The sequence below is a fragment of the Amblyomma americanum genome, chromosome 1 (genome assembly GCF_052857255.1).
Source record: "Amblyomma americanum isolate KBUSLIRL-KWMA chromosome 1, ASM5285725v1, whole genome shotgun sequence".
Classification (NCBI taxonomy): domain Eukaryota; kingdom Metazoa; phylum Arthropoda; class Arachnida; order Ixodida; family Ixodidae; genus Amblyomma; species Amblyomma americanum.
The window spans coordinates 51,393,990-51,413,164 of record NC_135497.1 but is presented as its reverse complement, the minus strand read 5'-3'; the positions used below and the strand labels follow the sequence as shown (position 1 = coordinate 51,413,164).

Genomic DNA, 19,175 nt, shown 5'->3' with positions numbered 1-19,175 from the left:
CACGCAGCATTACAGGCCAGCGAGTATTAAGCACTCACCTCGCCAGCTTTCGAACGAATATGTCTACCACATCACCAGGACGGAAAGCAGAATGGTCCCACCTGCCCAGCGGTGCCAGCATCGACATGGCCGCTAAATATCAACACGAGCCACAATGTTATGACCAAGAAAGTTCACGCGTTCGATTTGCTTTCGGAAGCCGATATTCGTACAACACAGCCGAGGTCCAGAAAGCCTAGGTTTGGCACCGTAGAACATTAACGCGTAGACACGCCTCGCGCGCGCAAAAAAAAGACAAAAAATGTGGGGCGAAAAACGAAGTCGCAGCCGGGACTGAAGGATGCCCGAGCGCTTTCTCCTTTTCGTTTCTCCAAGAAAGTCCTTGAAAACTCGCCACAAACTGAACATTGCGAGAGGCTAAACATATAAACGGAAAGTTTAGCTAGCGCTTACAGAACGATTGACAAAAAAAAAAAAAAACGAGCTGCCCCCGCAATACAAATACACGACGCATTTACCACGCAAGTGGCGTCGCTAAGTTTTGTTCAATAAAAAAAATTAATTATGAATGCCCACCTTTCCCGTCTATTTATTTCAGTCAGTTTTGCCTAGAACCACATTTTCCCCGACGACAACGCGTTTCGGTGGCGTGCCTCTGCCGAATTAAGCGTTAGGGATGAGCCGCGCATTAATCTGCTGACGCCGTGACAGCTAACCTAGGGCTTGAGAGAAGTGCGTCAAGGCATCGTTGCAGCGCGATGTGCTGAGTGTAGACTTCACACCTGCGTCACCAACGGCAGCGCGAGCATCGCAAAACAGCACTCCTCCTGAATTTGTCCAACTGAGTACGCGTTATACATACGCAATGCCCAAGTTAACACAAATGCAGCCTATGGCTAGGCCTTTATTCCACAACGTATAAAAGGCCCAGAAGCAAGCAACGTGTGCTGGCCGAGAGCGCGAAGCAGTTGGGGGCGTACAGCCGCTCAAGCGCCTGACATTTGAAACGAAGTTTCAACAGTGGGCACATGTCCCATTCCAACGCAAAGAACTTCGAAACAGCCCCAGGACGTCTGGTAACCAACGAGCAAGCAGATTTTCGGAAATGTACAGAGCAATGCCCCTTCAACTGAAAACAAAACGGTTACGTCAATCAGGCTCGCGATGTGCTCTGTTTGCGTCAAACATCGCCAGGCACAGCTCCAAGGCACGACCGCGTCATTTAGGTCAGGCTCGTGAATACGGCAAGGCAACAAATATGCACCACACCAAAAACACATCAGACAGAATAGCAAGTGCCAAGTGCGCCAAACCCATAACAATACATACGGGAGAACACTACATTCAAGTGAAAAAAAAAAAAAAACAGCCTCTAATCTTTTTCTTCTATATGGGCAGAACTTGATAAGCCTTTTGCTTTTCTCTGTGACAAGTTTGTCTAGCCGGTCATCACATGGTTCAATGAACCAGCGCTACACGTCGTTGTTTATATTACTTTCTTGCATTGGCGCCTAGCCTGAAGGCGTAAAAGAAGGCATTTCTCTCTTTTTTTTTTAACATGGTGCCCACTTGGAGTACCCGCTCCATTTGTTTCGTTCTGTAGCAAGTCAGACAATCATGGTTTAACCTATCTGTTAGTAAATAGACAATCTCTTCCTATATCCAGTTGAGATACTTATCTGCACTCTGTTTCAATGCCAGGACGTGAATATTTTTTTTAAAGCGAGATTTATGTTTTCATAAAAGACTAGTCGGTCCTGACAGACCATCACGGAATGGTATCTGGTTATGCCTAAATGCACCGGCTGCTTGGTACTAAAGACCTGGTCTTGCTTGGAACTTACCCGCAATAGCAAGCATTTACTGCTGCCCGGCCCGTAATATGCACAAGCGTATTTTCTAGGCAGGCCCGGTAGGGAGATAAATAATGTTGTTAAGACAAACCAAAGAAGTTTTGATGTAGGCGCTACATTGAACCCGCGCTCTATCTGGTATAAGCAAGCAAGGGGCCCTTAACAGCGAGCTGTATCACTAACGTGCCTGCAAGTGCTGTGCTGTCGGCGGCGCGCAGAGCGTAAGTGCCGCTTGGTTAAGAAAGCGTAACTTGTCTCGGTGGGGGGGAATGACCGCGGCGTCATGTCACGGAGAGTCTAGTAAGGGACACTAACTGTACTACAGTATACTTTTGTTTTTCCTTGTATTGTCAAAGAACACGGCTTTTGCTGAACGCAGGAAAGAACAGACAATAAAGCTTCAGCGGTCTGGGAGTCCCCTGGCCTGTGAAGCGCGAACGAAATGAGTCACGGTCTGGGAACAAATGCGGTGGTCGCACATTGACACTGCGTTCACGTCACGCTAGCGACTAGTATCATGTAATACAACCCGAATACATTCGACTTTAACTACCTGCTTTAAAATATTTGGAATCAGGAGGCAGGTGTTTACAACCCACGATAACTGCGTGAGATAAATCGAAGTCGACGATCCGAACTGGTATGGGCCGGTGAGTGGCTTACAAGTCGAGTAACGTCGGATGGCAATTTTACTGAATGCAGGCGCCTTTGCGGTGAAAGCGAACACACAAACATATTCAGGAAGCTAAAACCTGGTGAAAACTTCAGAACATCGCGAGCTCTCCGAAACAAATTGCCCATTTTCGACAGGTGTCAACATCCGACATTAATTTAGAGATGGAAGTAGAGCGAGAATGAATTTCCACCGCGCGAACGTATCCAGACTAAGGATAGTGGCGTGAGCATTTGGTAAACTGCTGTAACCGGCCTCAAATCACTGCTCAGAGCCGCATGTCGAGACTTCCTCGTCCAGCTTCCAAACGACGACCGACACGTCGCGAGGAGCAAATTTCAACCCTACCCTTTCGCCCACGATTTCGTCGTTATCGCGCTGATCTCACTCGCGCACGCCCTCAAGGCGCGGTGATTCAGCCGCGAGGCTACAAGCAAAGCGAGATAACCGGCCTCTGCACCATAAGAGAGGCATGCGTCAAAGAAGCGCACAGCCGGTCGACAGGGGGATGGGGGGGGGGGGGATGGGGGGGGGGGGGGGCAGCGGCCACCATCCGGATGATGAGTCACGTTCACCTGGAAGACCAGGGGCGCTACCCCGCGCGGCACGGTCGAACGCGCACGCATGGCTATCGCGCGCACGCGCCTTTGCTCGCCGAGAGGAGTCGGCGAACAAGCCGCCCGCGGCGCGCAGCACCGTGATGCGCGAGCTGCCGCAACAGAACGGAGAACAAGGGAAGGCCTCTCTCCGGAGCATCACTCCTCCGTGACAGACGCCGTGATTAATACGCTTGCCATCGGCTTTCCCTTCCTGCTCCCTTCCGTGCGCGCAGCATCTCACGGCAGAATGAACAAGAGCGAACATTACCGCGATGAGAAACGATCGACCGTTCTACAGACGGGACACCATGTCATCACGGGCGACCCGCCACGAGCAGCGACGTTGTGTGGTGGTCGTCATGCGCAGCGTACTGTACACATCAATTAGGATGACACGTTCGCACACTGAACAAGTGAACACCTACTGTAAGCGACCTCACACGCCTGGATCAATTAAGTTCAAGCAAGAGCCGCACCACACACATCAGATAACAGAGTGGTGGCCCGTTCAATAACCAGCATTGAAATCTTGAGTATCACGTACGTATTTTGCATTTGCATCGCTACCATCAATATAAAAGGAGAATCACATCATAAATGTCTGTGTACTACTTTCCGGCGAAATGCATAACCATCAAACCCAGTTCGGCAAATTTTCGTGCATAAAAGTTCACACGCCACAGACGCTTTTCGAGCTACCTGGCTCAAGCAGTCCTACTTATTACTGTAAACGCAAGTCCGCAACGTAGCACTTTTCATTGCCCACAAAACGACAAATTTAAGCCAACTAATTTCTCTGAGGACACAAGCGCTACACGACACTCCTATATGCTACATCGGGTATTATAGCAATACGCCTTCCTTGAGCTTCGCCGTACCTGAAGCCGCGACGCAAATAAGCGCTCAAATGATTATTACCGAATGACCAACGACTTCATTCAGGAATTGGGATGATCGGCTGCTGACAAAAGAGACATGCTCTGGAAGGCTATGCTGAAAAATGATCGAGAAAATGACTGGAAAGTTATTCGCTTCTTTCTCTAGTGGTACTATATGATTGTGATTAGCACTACTACTGCGACAGGAGCGGGTGTGACAATGTCAAGTCATTTGACGTTCCGGATATTTAAACTTTTTTTCCAGTGGGACGCGCAAGGATGCTCCCGTCAGTGCGTGGAGAAAAATCCAGAGAAAGAAATGTACTGCTCCTTACCTGCCGTCTCCTCTTCCAGTACTGCACATACGGCAAAGTCCAACACCGCTAAAAGCACGATGAAGCTACTGTTCCAAGATGACTTCAAGCGTCCCCACATCGTGCCTCACAAGACACTTCACCACCGACCTCACCAGCACATCGCCGACATCCCAGCCATTATTAGGAAAACACTCGCGAGTCGCCAACGGCGCCACCAGGCGTGTTCACAGATCTTGACATCACACCCGTTTTAAACATCACTTCCTGTGTAGCAGTGTGGCCAGATGACTGGCGCTGAAAACGCCTGGCTAGCCACACCACTCGCGCGCGCGTACTTTACGCGCGCCATACGCACGTTCGCGCGCTGTGTCTGTGGCGCCACTGTGTGGACGCAAATCAAGTCATGCCAATATTAGGAATATTATGGATCTCCTGGGAAAACGTTACAGGTTGTTTCCATACGTTAAATGTTTCCATGCAAAAGAAAATTGCCCTTTCGATCGTTTTTTTAAAGCTTGACGAACGGTCCAACAACTGCACATATCAGCATAATTAAGGCGATTTCATACAAATTAAAAGTCCATACCTAACTCCACACGTGGTTCACAAAAATGTTTAATGCAGTATATTGAGGCCAGTGAACGGTTCGACTCTGCGCATTCTGCTAGTTAACTGGAAGTATTCTAGTTCACTAATTGTGCTAGCTCAAACAAACAAAAAAAGTAGTCGGTGCGCTTCATGCGTCCTCTACTGAGCAGTGGCAAGACTAAATTTTCGCTCACAGCCGTTATCTTTATAGGTTCTACCTTTTCCCACAATATTTTAAAAGCACAAAAAACAAAAATGTCGTCAGTATTATCTCTGCTCCCCAGGTGCACATGTTATCACGGTGATTATGGTGTGTACTTGGTGCTCTCAGAATAAAGGAAAGAGAAACGTAACGTGAGTAGGGAGCAGTAGATTTCTCCTGAGAGTACAAATATCGATTGCCTTGTCTGGGGCGTATTGTGTGCGTGCGGCAACGCAGTCCGCCTTTCAGGAACTCACGTGTCGCCTCATAACTGTATACCGTTCATATGTCGGCGCACATCCAGCACACGCACTGCGTCCCACGGAGTACTGAGCAGTTGTGCGTCGGTTTATGCTTGTGCGTGTACTGTTATGGCGGCGTCACAATTCGCAGATGATTTAGTCCGGGATTATTTGCGCTACCGTGGCTTTTTCACGTCCCTTAAAGCGTTTGACTCCGAAGTTAAGGCTGACAAAGATAAAGGGTTCCGAGTAAGTAACTTCACTGCATATAATAAGCCGTCTCAGGACGGTTCCTGTTATTTTCGCGATGACACTGTATTGAGTACTACTGTGCTATGTTACTGTCTTCAATCGCGGTTGAATGCCTGGGATGTGCAGTTGAAAACCTTTTGAGTTGTACTAATTCGCGGGAAAGTAATTGGGGAGGAGGGAGGGGGGGCGTTTTCATGTGTCATGTTCGTGCAGTGGTTGCCACGCCGATGCGCATGCGCGGTTAGCTAATCCGGTTTGTTGTGAGCTGCATGTTCGCCTAGCCTAGACCGCCGGCGACGCTGGTAGACGGCAATATGGCTCCTTGCAGCGTCGTCACGTCAAATTTGTTGTCGCTGCTTGGAAGGCACAGGCTGCGGCTCTGCGCGCCGCTGGTGAGGAATCAGTCATGGACGTCTATTTACACGACAGACCCGATAGATCCAAAAGAGGACAAGTTCAAGAAAATCCTAATTGCGAACCGAGGCGAGATAGCCTGCCGAGTGATTCACACTTGCAAGATGATGGGCATTAAGACCGTAGCCGTGCACAGCGATGTTGATTCGCGCAACTTGCACGTGAAGCTCGCCGACGAAGCATACTGCATCGGGCCTGCGCCTACTAGTCAGAGCTACCTGCGTGTCGACGCAATCCTCGACGTTGTCAAAAAGTCCGGCGCCGATGCTGTTCATCCTGGGTATGGTTTCCTGTCCGAGAACATGGACTTCGCCGCAAAGCTCACCGAGGCCGGTGTCACATTCATTGGCCCTAATTCTAAAGCCATTAGCATGATGGGCGACAAGATCGAAAGCAAGCGCATAGCAAATGCCGCAAAAGTGAATTGCATCCCAGGATTTGACGGAGTGGTCCAGACACCCGAGGAGTGCGTCAAGATTGCGCAAACGATTGGCTATCCAGTCATGATCAAGGCTTCCGCCGGCGGCGGAGGGAAAGGAATGCGTATCGCCTGGAATGACAAGGAAGCCATCGACGGATTTCGCTTCTCATCTGAAGAGGCCAAGTCAAGCTTTGGGGATGACAGACTGCTGGTGGAAAAGTTCATTGACAAGCCGCGCCATATCGAGGTGCAGCTGATGTGCGATAAGCATGGAAATGCTGTTTACCTGAACGAACGAGAATGCTCCATTCAGAGAAGGAACCAAAAGGTTATTGAAGAGTGCCCGAGCACGTTCCTAGACGCAGACACACGCAAGGCCATGGGCGAGCAAGCTGTGCAGCTAGCATTGGCGGTGGGCTACGATTCTGCAGGTACTGTCGAGTTTCTTGTGGATTCGAAGAAGAACTTCTACTTCCTTGAGATGAACACTCGTCTTCAGGTGGAGCACCCAATCACAGAGTGTGTTACAGGCGTGGACATTGTGCATCAGATGATCCGGGTTGCCAAAGGTCATCCACTGCGAATCTCTCAAAAGGACATTCCTCTCCGTGGCTGGTCATTTGAGTGTAGAGTTTATGCAGAAGATCCTTTCAAGCATTTTGGCCTGCCCTCAATAGGTCGGTTGCATCGGTATATTGAGCCAAACCACATTCCAAATGTGCGCTGTGACAGTGGTATCATTGAAGGCAGTGAAATCAGCATCTACTATGATCCAATGATCTGCAAATTGGTCACTTACGGAGATGACAGAGAGGCTGCACGGCACACAATGCTGAAGGCATTGGATGCTTATGTCATTCGAGGTGTGACTCATAACATTAGCCTGCTGAGGGCAGTTCTTTCAGAGCCTCATTTTATAAAAGGTGACATTGACACTGGATACCTGCCACGAATCTATCCTGATGGCTTCAAGGGCAAAGAACTATCTGAAAAAGAGGCCACTCACTTCTCGTGCTTGGCAGCAGCTCTGTTTTTACAGGATGAATTGCTTGCTCGCAAGTTCTTGAATGGACATAAGGTTGCAACTGCAGAGAGGCTTGACCTCTGGGATGTGGAAGTGATGGTGGATGGCAAGAAGACCTCCGTTATGCTCAATCACCAAGGTAACGGCAACTACTGTGTTCATGTTGGGGGCAGCAAGTTTGACGTCATTCTTCCAGCTGATCTTTCCCAGCCTCTGGTGAAGGCTTCAGTCTCTGGTGCTGAGTACATCCTGCAGATTCTTCAGCGTGACTTCTCGGGCAACTTCAAGATCTCCTTTGAAGGCACATCGCTGAATGCAAAAGTGCTTTTACAAGAGGCTGCTGACTTTTTGAGCAAAATGCCTGAAAAGCCCAAAGCTGACACAAGCAAGATTGTGGAGGCACCAATGCCTGGTGTGGTCAAGCACGTGACTGTGAAAGTGGGCGATGTGGTTGCAGAGCATCAAGAGGTGTGTGTCATTGAAGCAATGAAAATGCAGAACAGCTTGGTGTCTGCCGCCATGGGCAAAATCAAAAGTGTGTTCGTCAAGCCAGGCCAGACTGTTGATGAGGGCCAGCTGCTAGTTGAGCTGGAGTGATGTGCATTGCAGTTTATCCTTGCTTGGCAGGGCATTTTTGTAATAAAGATATCAAAATTTCTATTTTGTTCCTGTTTGTAATGTTTCTTAATGGCTACAGAGGCTTCTGTGCATTTACTACACTGTAAATCATTTCAGTTCTACTTGTTAGATCAACACTAAAACTTCTGTAAGGAAGTACGCTACGGTGAATTGCATAGTCATAGTAGACTGCATTCTTCATGCAAGCTGTTCCATCATCTGCTTTCGTTTATTGCACATTCACGCAACTGCCTCAGAGCAGCTGTGCAGGCTTTATGCTTTCTGCCGAGTCTGTCAAGAACTGCAATTGTTTTTCTGGGGCATTCATGCTTATTGCTAGCCATGCACGTCCCAGGAGCATGCTTGCACTTGTCATTACATGCCAAATGGAGCATGGCATGGGGCTGCGATTTGTTGTCCCAAGTGCGTTTTCTTACAGCGAATGCTTTGGTTCTGCATAATTAGAGGGCCACATATGCCTGTTGTCTCTCGAACTCATGAGTCTGGAATACAATGTTTACTTTTCAAACTGCAGAACATTATGTGCAGAGCTATGGTGCAATTGTAGGACTGAAGTGGTCTAGCTTTGTACCATTAGCTTCCATGTAAGTGCAGAGATTTGGTGATGAAACAGTAACGCAGCAGTAGCAATAGATTGCATGGTAGAACTCTGGGAATCTTAATCTCGAAGTGGTTCCTTGAATTTTTATGTTCAGAGAAGCATTTTGCACTAGATTCATTTAAAAATCTTGATTCTTGACTTGGCCATTTGGCACATAGCTGGAATTTGATTTAGGGAGTTTAACATCCCAAAGTGACTCGGGCTTTGAGAGACGCCGAAAATTTCGACCAGCTATGGTTCTTTAACGTGCATTGACATTGCACAGTACACGGGCCTCTAGAATTTCGCCTCCATCGAAATTCGACTGCCGCGGCTGGGATCGAACCCGCATCTGTATATGTGCATCTCTCTTGCTTTATCCCATTTTTCACTCGGGCTTCTACTATTCCACCTTCTACTACATAGCTGGAATAGTAGAAGCCTGAGGGAAAAATGGGATAAAGTAAGAGAGATGCACATATACAATGCTGCATCTGTTTGCATCCATTGCTCTGCTGTTTTCATACTCTCTTTCACTTTTTAATGTGAAAGTACTGTATGGCCCATTAGCACAAAAACCGGCATCCATCGCCGTCCGTGGCAGGAAATTCCTCAGTGACGTCGCCATGCTCTCGCATGATGTCGGCAATAGGCCATAAGGTAGCGACGTCTACAGCAAAGAAGAAAAAAAATTTCTTCCAAAGGTGTAGGGAATTGAATAAAGGATCTTCAGATTATGAGGCAAGCGTGCAACCCATAGGCCACAAAATTGTGATACTTCTTGGTGAATAAAGGTGAACCTAGTGTATGCGTTTCCTTACAACTGTATGCTAATGAACAGGTGTGTCATTAGAAAGGAATCTTTGATGAACCTTGTAATGGAGCTCAGGATGAGACAATGCTTTTTTAACTAATTCCATAATTTTGACTAATTTCCATAATTTTTTAACTTTTATTTTTTAACTGTTTTTTTGTCCATTTCTGCATTGCTGCAAAATAAAATGCAGCACTGATACTTTTTGGAAGCATTTTCAGGACTTTGATTACTGCGATGGAATGGCATGAAAAGGTTTACAGGGGTGTGTTGTGTGAACACAGAGTGCTGAAGAATTTTGAATGTTGCAAGCAATAAGAAAATCAATGTGTGATTGTGCTTTTTGTGTTAATGTCAGGCATTCTGGCTTTTTTTTTTTTCATAATACCTCTTTGAGTAAAGACCCTCAAGTGAGGTTTGCAGATGCGTTAATAGTTGTAAACGTCATCCATTTCACCACCATAGTCATCACTGTCGCCATCGCCAATGTCAAAAAGACACCTTAAAGAGACATCCTCATGAATTTTGGTCGCCCTTAACGTGTGCTGACTGCTGCCGCTCTTGTGCCTTGATTTTGTTTAACTTATCACTCCATCTCATGCCCTGCTATCTGTACACTACACTCCCTTATCTGTACTGTACACTCACCATTGAGTACTCTGACTTATTTCAGTAATGTGAATGTCATTGGCAGTTTTGTTAATCACCACAACTTCAGAGCTACCTAGTTCACTGAAGTTGGTCAGCTGTACTGAAAATTTTCTGGCCTGGGATTTTTGTTTTATACCATTGAATTGTTATCGCATTCATTCTTTCAGCATTAGTACATGATCATGTTTGTTCTTTGCAGCCTGACCGTGTAGTGGAACACTTGAGCAGCTGCATAGAATCAATGGACTTGGTAGGTCTGCGAGACACCTGGAGCCACTTAGACAGCCACATTTTTCGGCGCCTTGAGCAGTCTTTTATTCCTACTGTGAGGAAGCTGGAGATGGCCCTACTGCGCATTTATGTTGTCACATGTGTCACCAATAGCCGACAAGACAAGCTTACAGAGTTCTTCGACAAGATGGCTCCTGAATTGCATGGCCAGGCTGAGTGGAAAGAATGGTTTGGTGCGTAACCTCTGATGCATGAAGCTTGAATGAGATTATGGATGTTGCGTGGTAGTGGTCAGTGACAGTTGTTGCAAGAAATTCTGCGCATTTGAGCAGAAATGGAAGGATGACAGCTGAATGTATTACTGTTCATTTTCGTGCCAACAACTTGAAAGAGTAAAGTGTTGCAGTGCAGCAGTTTAGTGATGCGCCTTCCTTCGCCACTTGGGTAGACTAAAACCTTCAGATTCACACCTGCTAGAATATCCTAGGTCATGTTATTTGTCCCAGGGTATTTGCCCACTGGAGCAACTGTTGCACCTTGCACAAAAGAGCAGGATGAGCGTTTTGTGTCACTTGTGTTTTCTCTCTGATTTCCAGCCTTTCACATGAATTGCCATCAGTTTTAGTTCTGTCTTGATAATTAACTGCTTTGTTAACTTTGTTAGGAAGGAACTTTGATGGTTAACTGCTATGAATTAACTGTACGGCATCAGGCCAGAATTTGTCTTGTCTTCATTTTACTAACACTAAAGCTGTTGCGAATTTTCACAGCTGCAATCACACAAAGCAGTAATACCTGTAGGGAGCTTTGCATGCCCCAATTGAGTTGTGGCACATAATATACATGTACTAGTGTGAAAAATGAGTGCATAATAGATTGCTGGCCCAACCCATGTTGTACCTTTCTGCCCAGAAAATTTTCAGTTGTATGTCTTACCTTTCAGGGCTGATTGGCATTCAAAGTTTATTTGTTTGGAGACCAGAAATAAAGAAAAAGGCTATTAAAGTAACAGAAGTAATAACGTGCAGAATACAGAAAAAATTTGAGCTAAGCATAGATGTAGTTTTGCAGTGGGGGTACAAAAAGGTAGCAAATTGCCATATACATTTAGCAATTTGTCTGGTTAAGTGTGCTCAAACATTGCTGTCACAAGGACATAATGTCGTATTTGGTATGGTGGCCATGCTTATTTTTTGTTCACGTTTTCTGAGAATTTGAGCTTTTGGTGCATTTTTTTTTTCAGCTCTCCCATTTCTGAAGAGTGTGGAAGACAACCCGAATTTTCAAGTCTACTTCACACGCCAGTGGCAAGAGATGATGATAATCTCTTTAAGGAATTTCTTAAGTGTCGTGTATCAAAGCATGGGTTAGTCTGTCGACCATAGTCCTGTGTCTAGTGTTTATGCCAATGCTTGCTGTTCGTTTGTTTGTTTGTTTGTGAAACAAATGCATAGATGCTGTCTGTACAGTGTCAGTTCAGAGTTCTCTGAAATCAAGAATTATCTAGTATGTAACATTCTTTGCCTTGTAGATGTACTTATGCAGTAACTTAATGCAAAGAAAACAAAAAACATAACAACCTATGTACGTAAGTCATTCCAACTTCGCTTTATTATGGTGATTACATCTTGCTAAGTGTTTGGAATAACTACGTCAGCTTATTCATGGAGCGCACTTGATGGGGGTTTGACTTGCAGTTTTGAATCTATTGGCTACATTGTGAAGCACTCATTTAATTGCTGGTTGCTTTGGTGTCATGTTGGTAGCATTGGTTATCATTGTTATCATACTTCCTGATAGTATTTGTGTGACATGATTGTAGGACATTGATTACCATGACACTTCTTGATATCACAATATCGAGAAGTTTCAAAAATTAGTGCTAGAAAAAGGCATGTAATACACAGACTTGACTCACTGAAGGCTGAAACTCTGTTTCTGTTGTCTGTCAGTGGCTCTATTTTCGCTATTGGAAGCAGTGTGTTCACAGAGCTATTGATATTTCTTTTTGTATACTTAGCTCTTCCAACACTTCTGAGCTATGATGAGGACATGAACAAGATGCAGTTCTTGCAAGAGGAAAATGAATCTCTGAAGCAACAGGTCAGTGCCCTCCAAGCATCCCTTTGATACTATATGATTTTGCCACCAAGGTGCATATGTTTAGAAAAATATACGGTCAGATGTTTTGCATCTTGCATATAAACCAGCCTGGTATAGTTTGTGTCTTGACAAATGTTTCTCATCATTTAGAGTATGGTTACCTTCTGTTACCTCAATTTCTGGTTTTTAGTCATGCAAACGTTAAGCAAACCTCTACTTTCAGCATTATCGTGCTTGCTTTATAATACAAACCAAAAGTGATATACTTGATTGCTTATTTCTGGTTGTTTAGAAGTAAGTAAATTTAATGTCATAAATGTGTGAAAAAAGATCGAATTTCTTAGAACTCCACAGTGCTGTGGCTGGAGACATCATTACTGTCGTTAGCCTTTAATGTTAGTACATTTAACTTGCTTTTTTGCATGTAAGCTTTCAACTTCCATATAAAAAAAGACAGAAGTATTTCGTCACAAATTTAAGCAAATGCTGGAAGACCGCAGTGGTATTGGTCAATTGCTTTAATTTATTTACAGTGTATGCCTGCTCCTACGACATAGCAAGGTTAATTTGACCTCTGCCTATGTTATAGACAATGCCCTTTGAATGTCTGATCAGATGCGCAGAATTTCATTTTATTTGTTACTGGAAAACTATTTAATTCATAGTATAGTGAACTGAAAGAATAATGCAAAGCACAAAGGCATGCACTGATGAATTGCATTTTTATTCCATTTTCTTTTTGGGATGCAGAGTTGTTAAACGACTATCCTTTGTATTTTTGATGCAGCTGGCAGCTGGCAGGCCAGAAGCATGCGAAGCAGCAGATGTTCTCGTTGCTCCTGAAGAGCCTATGGATGACTTTTATGTGATAGCACAGTGAGTTCAGTTGTGTTCATTACCTGCATGTCATGCGATGCTTGTAGCCCTCAAAATGCCTGCTGGACGGATTGAAAGCAGCGGTGATGAGCACATCTCTAGTGGTTATGTATAGCAGCCATTGTAGTGTGTTGTACTTAAAACTGCCGGCAGCCCTTTAATCACTGTAATTGTACCAATATTTGTCAGGACCCATATGAGATGTTTTGGTTTTTCATGCTGTCTTAAAAAATTTTTTATTTAAGTTTATATTTTTAAGTTTATATGTTATGATGTAAGTTTATACATTTGAGCTTATAAGTCGCCGCGGTGGCTGAGTGGTTGTGGCGCTCGGCTGCTGCCCGAAAGACGCGGATTCGATCCCGGCCGCGGCGGTGGAATTTCGATGGAGGCGAAATTCTAGAGGCCCGTGTACGGTGCGATGTCGGTGCACGTTAAAGAACCCCAGGTGGTCGAAATTTCCGGAGCCCTTCACTATGGCCGAGTCACTAGACCGAGTCACTTTGGGACGTTAAACCCATATAAACCAAACCATAAACCAAACATTTGAGCTTATGTAAATATATTTTTATATTTAAATTTTGGACTTCCTATTAATGTGAATGAAACCATTTAGCACCTCTCAGGAAATTAGGAATTTGTTTCATGACCGACATGGAGAACTGAAAGGAAAATTCTTGTATTGTGACGTTGCTTTTTCCAAATTCTGTGGGGCCATAGATTAGGATAGTTTTTTAGCTGTAGGTGCATATGTTGTCAGTGCTGCACTCCATAGGTATGATGACACTTTTAAAAGCATTTTTTATCCTAATGTAACATTAACTAGTGCATTCTTGGGAAGCTCTCCTGCCTATTTTCTTGGGTAGCTTGCATAATGATAGTAAGCAGTTTCAATATCTACAGTGCATGATTAGATATGGAAGGGCAGAAATAATCATGCATTGAAACACTCGGGGGAAAAAATAAGGAGTGGTGGCGGCCATATACTGAGAATTTATATACGCTTGGTGTCTTACTTTGTTTCTTGGTGTTGGGTGATGCCACAGTTCTTTTTCTAGACAGCTTCAGACAGCCCATTTTCTTCTGGTTCTTAGTGTTGTGCAAAATACCTTAGTATATTGATTTATTACAGATGTGGTGCGCCACATGTTTATTATATCACCAATGATCAGAAGTGGTCACCAATTTACAAAAATCCTGAAAAAATACCCTTTTTTAAGGCTTTTCATAATGTGATGTTTGATAGTACGTGGGATTTAACATCTAAAAGCTGCATAATGAGCTAATGGGGACACCATAGTGGAGGGTTTCAGATGAATTTCAACAGTCCAGGGTTTTTAAACATCCATTGGTATCAAAATGCAGCTGTCATGGCTGGAATTCAATTGTGCAACTCCGCGCTGTGCACCCAAATGTTAAAGCCACTGAGCCACCATGGTGGGTCTGTAAGGTCATGCTCACCTGCTGCAGCTCAGTGGTTATGGCGTTAAGTATGAACATGAGATCAGAAGTTTGATCCTGACCATGGCACTTTTCATTGAAAGTGAAATGCAAAATACTTGTGTTTCAAGATTTTGGAGCACCCTGAAGGCTGGTGTGGTGAAAGTGAATCCAGAGGCCTTCATTATGGTGTGCCTTATAGCCTACTTTGGCACTTAAAAATCTCTTAAGCCCAAAGTGATGCTCTACAGAATAACAAGATAATGCTGATGGCTACTGACCTCAAATTCTGGCCAAAGACATTTTTTTTTTGGCTGATCTATTTTAACTACACGTATGGTAAATTTACATATCATTGAGGACATGATAGGTAATCCTTGCAGTTGGGCAGAAGAATTTTATTTATTTATTTATTTATTTATTTATTCAATACTGCGTACGTTTTGCATGTTCAAGCAGGAGAGGAAAAAAAAATGCATAAATGAATACCAGTGATTATGGCATCGTACAACAGAAGAAAAAAAAACTGCAACTGCTACATTTGTACAATCCATACAGCCACACGGAACAACATGGCAGATAAACACTACAATGAAAATTGGAGGGGACACTTAAGCTCTGCCTTTAGGATGTGATGCGATAGCGCAATGGGTTAATTCTTATATATGCAGAAGGTCATTCTCTAGTTTACATTCATAGATCCCTTGGAGTCCCCATACCACTCCTGGCGCAGTGGTGCAGCGGAACAGTGCTGTGACACGGCCCCGAGATGGCACGTGCTTCCAAGCGGTGGGCCTTGTGCGATCCAGGTTGCACTTTCCGAGCGACCAATCATTGATTTAACGGCCACCTGCCGCGGTGGGAAGTTTGCTCGCTATCCGGTGGGCAGGCTGTGATGACGCCGCAAGGTCACATGGCCTAGGTGGCCCGCCTGCCTCCTAGGTTGCTCTCGGCACCACCTGCCTTAGTCGTGCTCATAATTTTTCGCTCACAATGCCGACACCGGATTTTCTGGACAACAGGGCCTTAAACACTCTCATGTTGAAATGTAAACATGATGGCCTAGCCCTAGTGCCTTTGAAGAAAAAAGCTCAAGATCTGCAGCATAGGAATGGATAATATCGAGCCCTCCACTACGGCCTCTCTCATAGACCACAACGACTACCTGCCAGAGTCATGCTCATGATTTTTCGCTCACAATGCCAACAACGCCGACGCTGGATTTTCTGTGGAATGGGGTCCTTGAAAAAATGAAAACTTGTATGCATTGGTGCGCGCAAAAATAGGTTTAAGGCTGAAGCTATGCTTATGGCGGGAGGCTCGTGTGGAATCTTTGATGACGGGGTTTTCGGGTCATATACCAAGTCAGGAGGAATGTAATGACTGTAAGAACTTGAGACAGGCTTTCTTTCTTCTGTCTACCAGTGGAATGAAATTTTCAAGGTTCAACATGGCAGAAGGAGAGTCTACGTGCCTATAGAGGTTGGAGATGAAGTGGGCCACTAGACTCTGGATTTTGTCGAGTTTTTGCTTGTCATCTGCTGTGCCATGCAATGCAGGCATATTCGAGGCTGGGCCTTACAGTGGGTTTATATGCCTCCATACTTTGTGCACTAGGGCAACTGCCTACCCGAAACTTAAGTAAGCCGAGTTTTTGCAGGCAGAGGAGCATATGTCATTAATGTGTTTTGTCCATTTCAGCCGGGAAGTTATTGTGACACCTAGATACTTATATTCTCTAACATCTCTAATCAAGTCATTATTTATGTTGTATGCATAATTAAATTGCTTAATTTTACTGATGCCCAGAGTGACTGTTTTATCGAAGCTAATGACCATTTCCCATTTCTCACACTGTTTTGCTAGTAGTTGCAGATTTGCGTTCAAAATAAGCTGATCATTCACTGATATGAGTGTTAAAAATAATACAGTCATCAGCAAACAGCTTAATAGAAACAGAGGGTTCAAGAGCTTCTGTAAGGTCATTTATATAATTATTAAACAGTGCTGGACCCAAAACTTATTCCTGATGCACACCTGAGTAAACCTCTAAGAAACGTGAATGGGCTCCATCGATGTCGACGAACTGCTTCCGTTTTGATAAACATGAAGGGACCCAATTAATTGTATCATCCGTAATGCCTATCATTTTCACTTTTGTTATTAGTTTATTATGTGAGAAGCTTTGAATCAATGAGAAGCTTTGAAGTAGTCTAAAAAATCATATCGACCTCACCACAACCATCAATCACTTTGGCGAGTTCATCTACAGTGACCACGAGCTGTGTTGTAGTTGAGAACCCTCGTCGGAAACCATTATGAGCACTAGTTATTATTTTTGATTGCACTAAAAAGTTGTTGACTTAGTTCGTGAGTGCTTGTTCTATCACTTTATAGCAAGTAGAAATCAATGAGGTCAAGTTGTAATTACCAACTTCCAATCGGCTGCCATTTTTAAAAATGGGAACCACACTGGAAATTTTTCATTTGTCTGGTACAATACCTGATTCAAAAGACTTATTAAATAGTATTATCATAAACTGGGCTATTATTTGAGCGTACGTCTTAAGAAAGGTAGTGGGAATATTGCCTGGGCTGGGGGATTTCTTTGGGTCTAGCCGCAAGAGTAGCTCTACGATCCCTTCTCTGCTAATAGTAATACTTCTGTGGGGACTGGTCAGGAAATGATTGTTGAACGTCACATTAGAGTTGGTAAACACGCTTTGGAAGTGACTATTAAAAGCATCAGCAATCTCATTTTTGCCAGAGTCATTAACGATTATCTTGTCAAGTTTTCGATCTCCTTTATTCGACAGAAACTGCCAAAATTTGCTCTGATTTTCAGTAACGAAGCGACCAAGCGTCTAACCAAAGTAGCGCTGTCATGATTTATGCAACTTTGACGAAAGGGAAGCTTTGATTTTAGGTGGTTAATGATAACAGTGGCATCACTTTTTTGTCTCCAGTAACGTTCTAGCTTACATTTAACATCGATTATTTCTCTAGTTATCCAAGGATTAGTCTTGTCTACCTTCTTTTTTCTATCTGGAACAAATCTGTGCAAGCAGTAGTGGCAAAGAGACCTAAACCTTACCCAAAGTGTATTAACAGCACCAGTATGGAATGATTGTCGGGCATCTTCTAAAAAGGAAGTAATACTGTGTTTCTTATTTTAGCTTGCTAAACCATTTCCTGCCATTCTAGCACAACCTGGAACAAATTTACTGGCACTGCAAATGACAGTGTGCCATTGGCAGGAAACTTGATTAGCTACTTGGTTTATGGCCATGCTTGCTGTGTTCGTTCTTTAGTTGTGAACGTAATGAATGAAATGTTTTTGTTGATTACTTTGCATGCTGCATTATTTTCCAGAGAGGCTCCAGTTGCAGAGGGGGGCAGAAGGATTCTACCTGCACTGATGCGGACATTTGGCAACATTCAGACGTCACCTGTCACAGGCCGCAAACTGCAGACAGAGCCCAAAAAGCCGCCTTTAGAAGAACAAAGTTAGTGGTGCTTTTATGGTGTGTGCTGAGATGCTGTATTCAGGCTTTCTTGTCACATTTTTTTTTACTGTGTTGGGATCTCTGGAAGTGACGGTTAAACTTATCCTCTTGTTCTTTGGTGTGCAATGGTATGCATTTGTTTGCAATAGTATCCATCATCTGGAGTGAAATACACATTGGCCAATTGTGAATGGCTTACATGAGTGGCGGTGTGGCTTTTGTGGTAACGTTTCATGCTTTTTATGAACCTTTGTTAAGTGCCATGTGTACATTGTTATTGTGGGCCTTTTTTGGTCACACTGTAGAGCCTATGGAGTTAATGCAAGGCACACAGTATGCTTTTGTGAATAACCTTGTTGGTTGGTACACCTTGTCTGAAAGATGTGGATTCTGTTGTTTATTATGATAAATTTTTTTACACTTTAATTTCTTTTCAGGCTGATCTTGTCACATATTCATCCCCAGCAGGCTTTTGTTTTTAACTCTTGATGTCGTTTTAGGTGTAGATTTTCCAACTTGGCCCCATATTCTAACTTTGATTTCTCAAGGGATCAATTCCTCGAAGCACTTACCAATTGGCTGAGGCAGTGGAAATGGATGTGGCATTCAGCTGCACTGCATGCAGAGCATCATTGGATCAGCCATGACGATAGCGAGGTGCGCGTCGCTACCGAAACAGTTTAATTTGGCAACCCTATTTGTTGCTGCATGGCTTCTAACACTGTAGTTTGGGTTACAGTGTTGATGGCCTCGAAGACACGCCAGTTCTGGAACAATCGCTTGTGGCAGCAGTTGCATAGCAGACTGTTCAGATTTTTTAACCCACAAATGCCATGGATGCAGATGACGTGACTGCACCACTGCTCTTTTCA

At 44.3% G+C, this 19,175-nt stretch overlaps 3 protein-coding genes across 4 annotated transcripts in view; 2 read left to right on the top strand and 1 right to left on the bottom strand.

Annotated features, from left to right (window-relative positions):
* The window catches only part of LOC144112808 (zinc metalloproteinase-disintegrin-like protein F1), a 129,894-nt gene extending 125,366 nt beyond the window's left edge, over positions 1–4,528 (bottom strand). The window contains exon 1 of the mRNA XM_077645624.1: positions 4,339–4,528. Within this exon, the coding sequence (XP_077501750.1) occupies positions 4,339–4,438 (100 nt within the window). The 5' untranslated portion in view covers positions 4,439–4,528. The remainder of the gene's footprint in view (positions 1–4,338) is intronic.
* A 649-nt stretch (positions 4,529–5,177) lies between these two features.
* Positions 5,178–19,175, top strand: part of LOC144112811 (WD repeat-containing protein 91) — a 49,074-nt gene continuing 35,076 nt past the window's right edge. The window contains exons 1-6 of one of the 2 annotated variants that reach the window (XM_077645627.1): positions 5,178–5,262; positions 10,347–10,611; positions 11,622–11,744; positions 12,399–12,481; positions 13,269–13,357; positions 18,170–18,303. In XM_077645627.1, coding sequence (XP_077501753.1) covers positions 10,389–10,611; positions 11,622–11,744; positions 12,399–12,481; positions 13,269–13,357; positions 18,170–18,303 — 652 coding nt within the window. In that variant the 5' untranslated portion in view covers positions 5,178–5,262; positions 10,347–10,388. Of the gene's footprint in view, positions 5,602–10,346; positions 10,612–11,621; positions 11,745–12,398; positions 12,482–13,268; positions 13,358–18,169; positions 18,304–19,175 lie in introns of both variants that reach the window. The other variant, XM_077645626.1, reaches the window with a different exon arrangement.
* Positions 5,848–8,123, top strand: LOC144112809 (propionyl-CoA carboxylase alpha chain, mitochondrial-like). The gene has a single exon (XM_077645625.1). It carries the CDS (start codon positions 5,919–5,921, stop codon positions 8,058–8,060), a length of 2,142 nt encoding a protein of 713 aa, XP_077501751.1. The 5' UTR covers positions 5,848–5,918; the 3' UTR covers positions 8,061–8,123.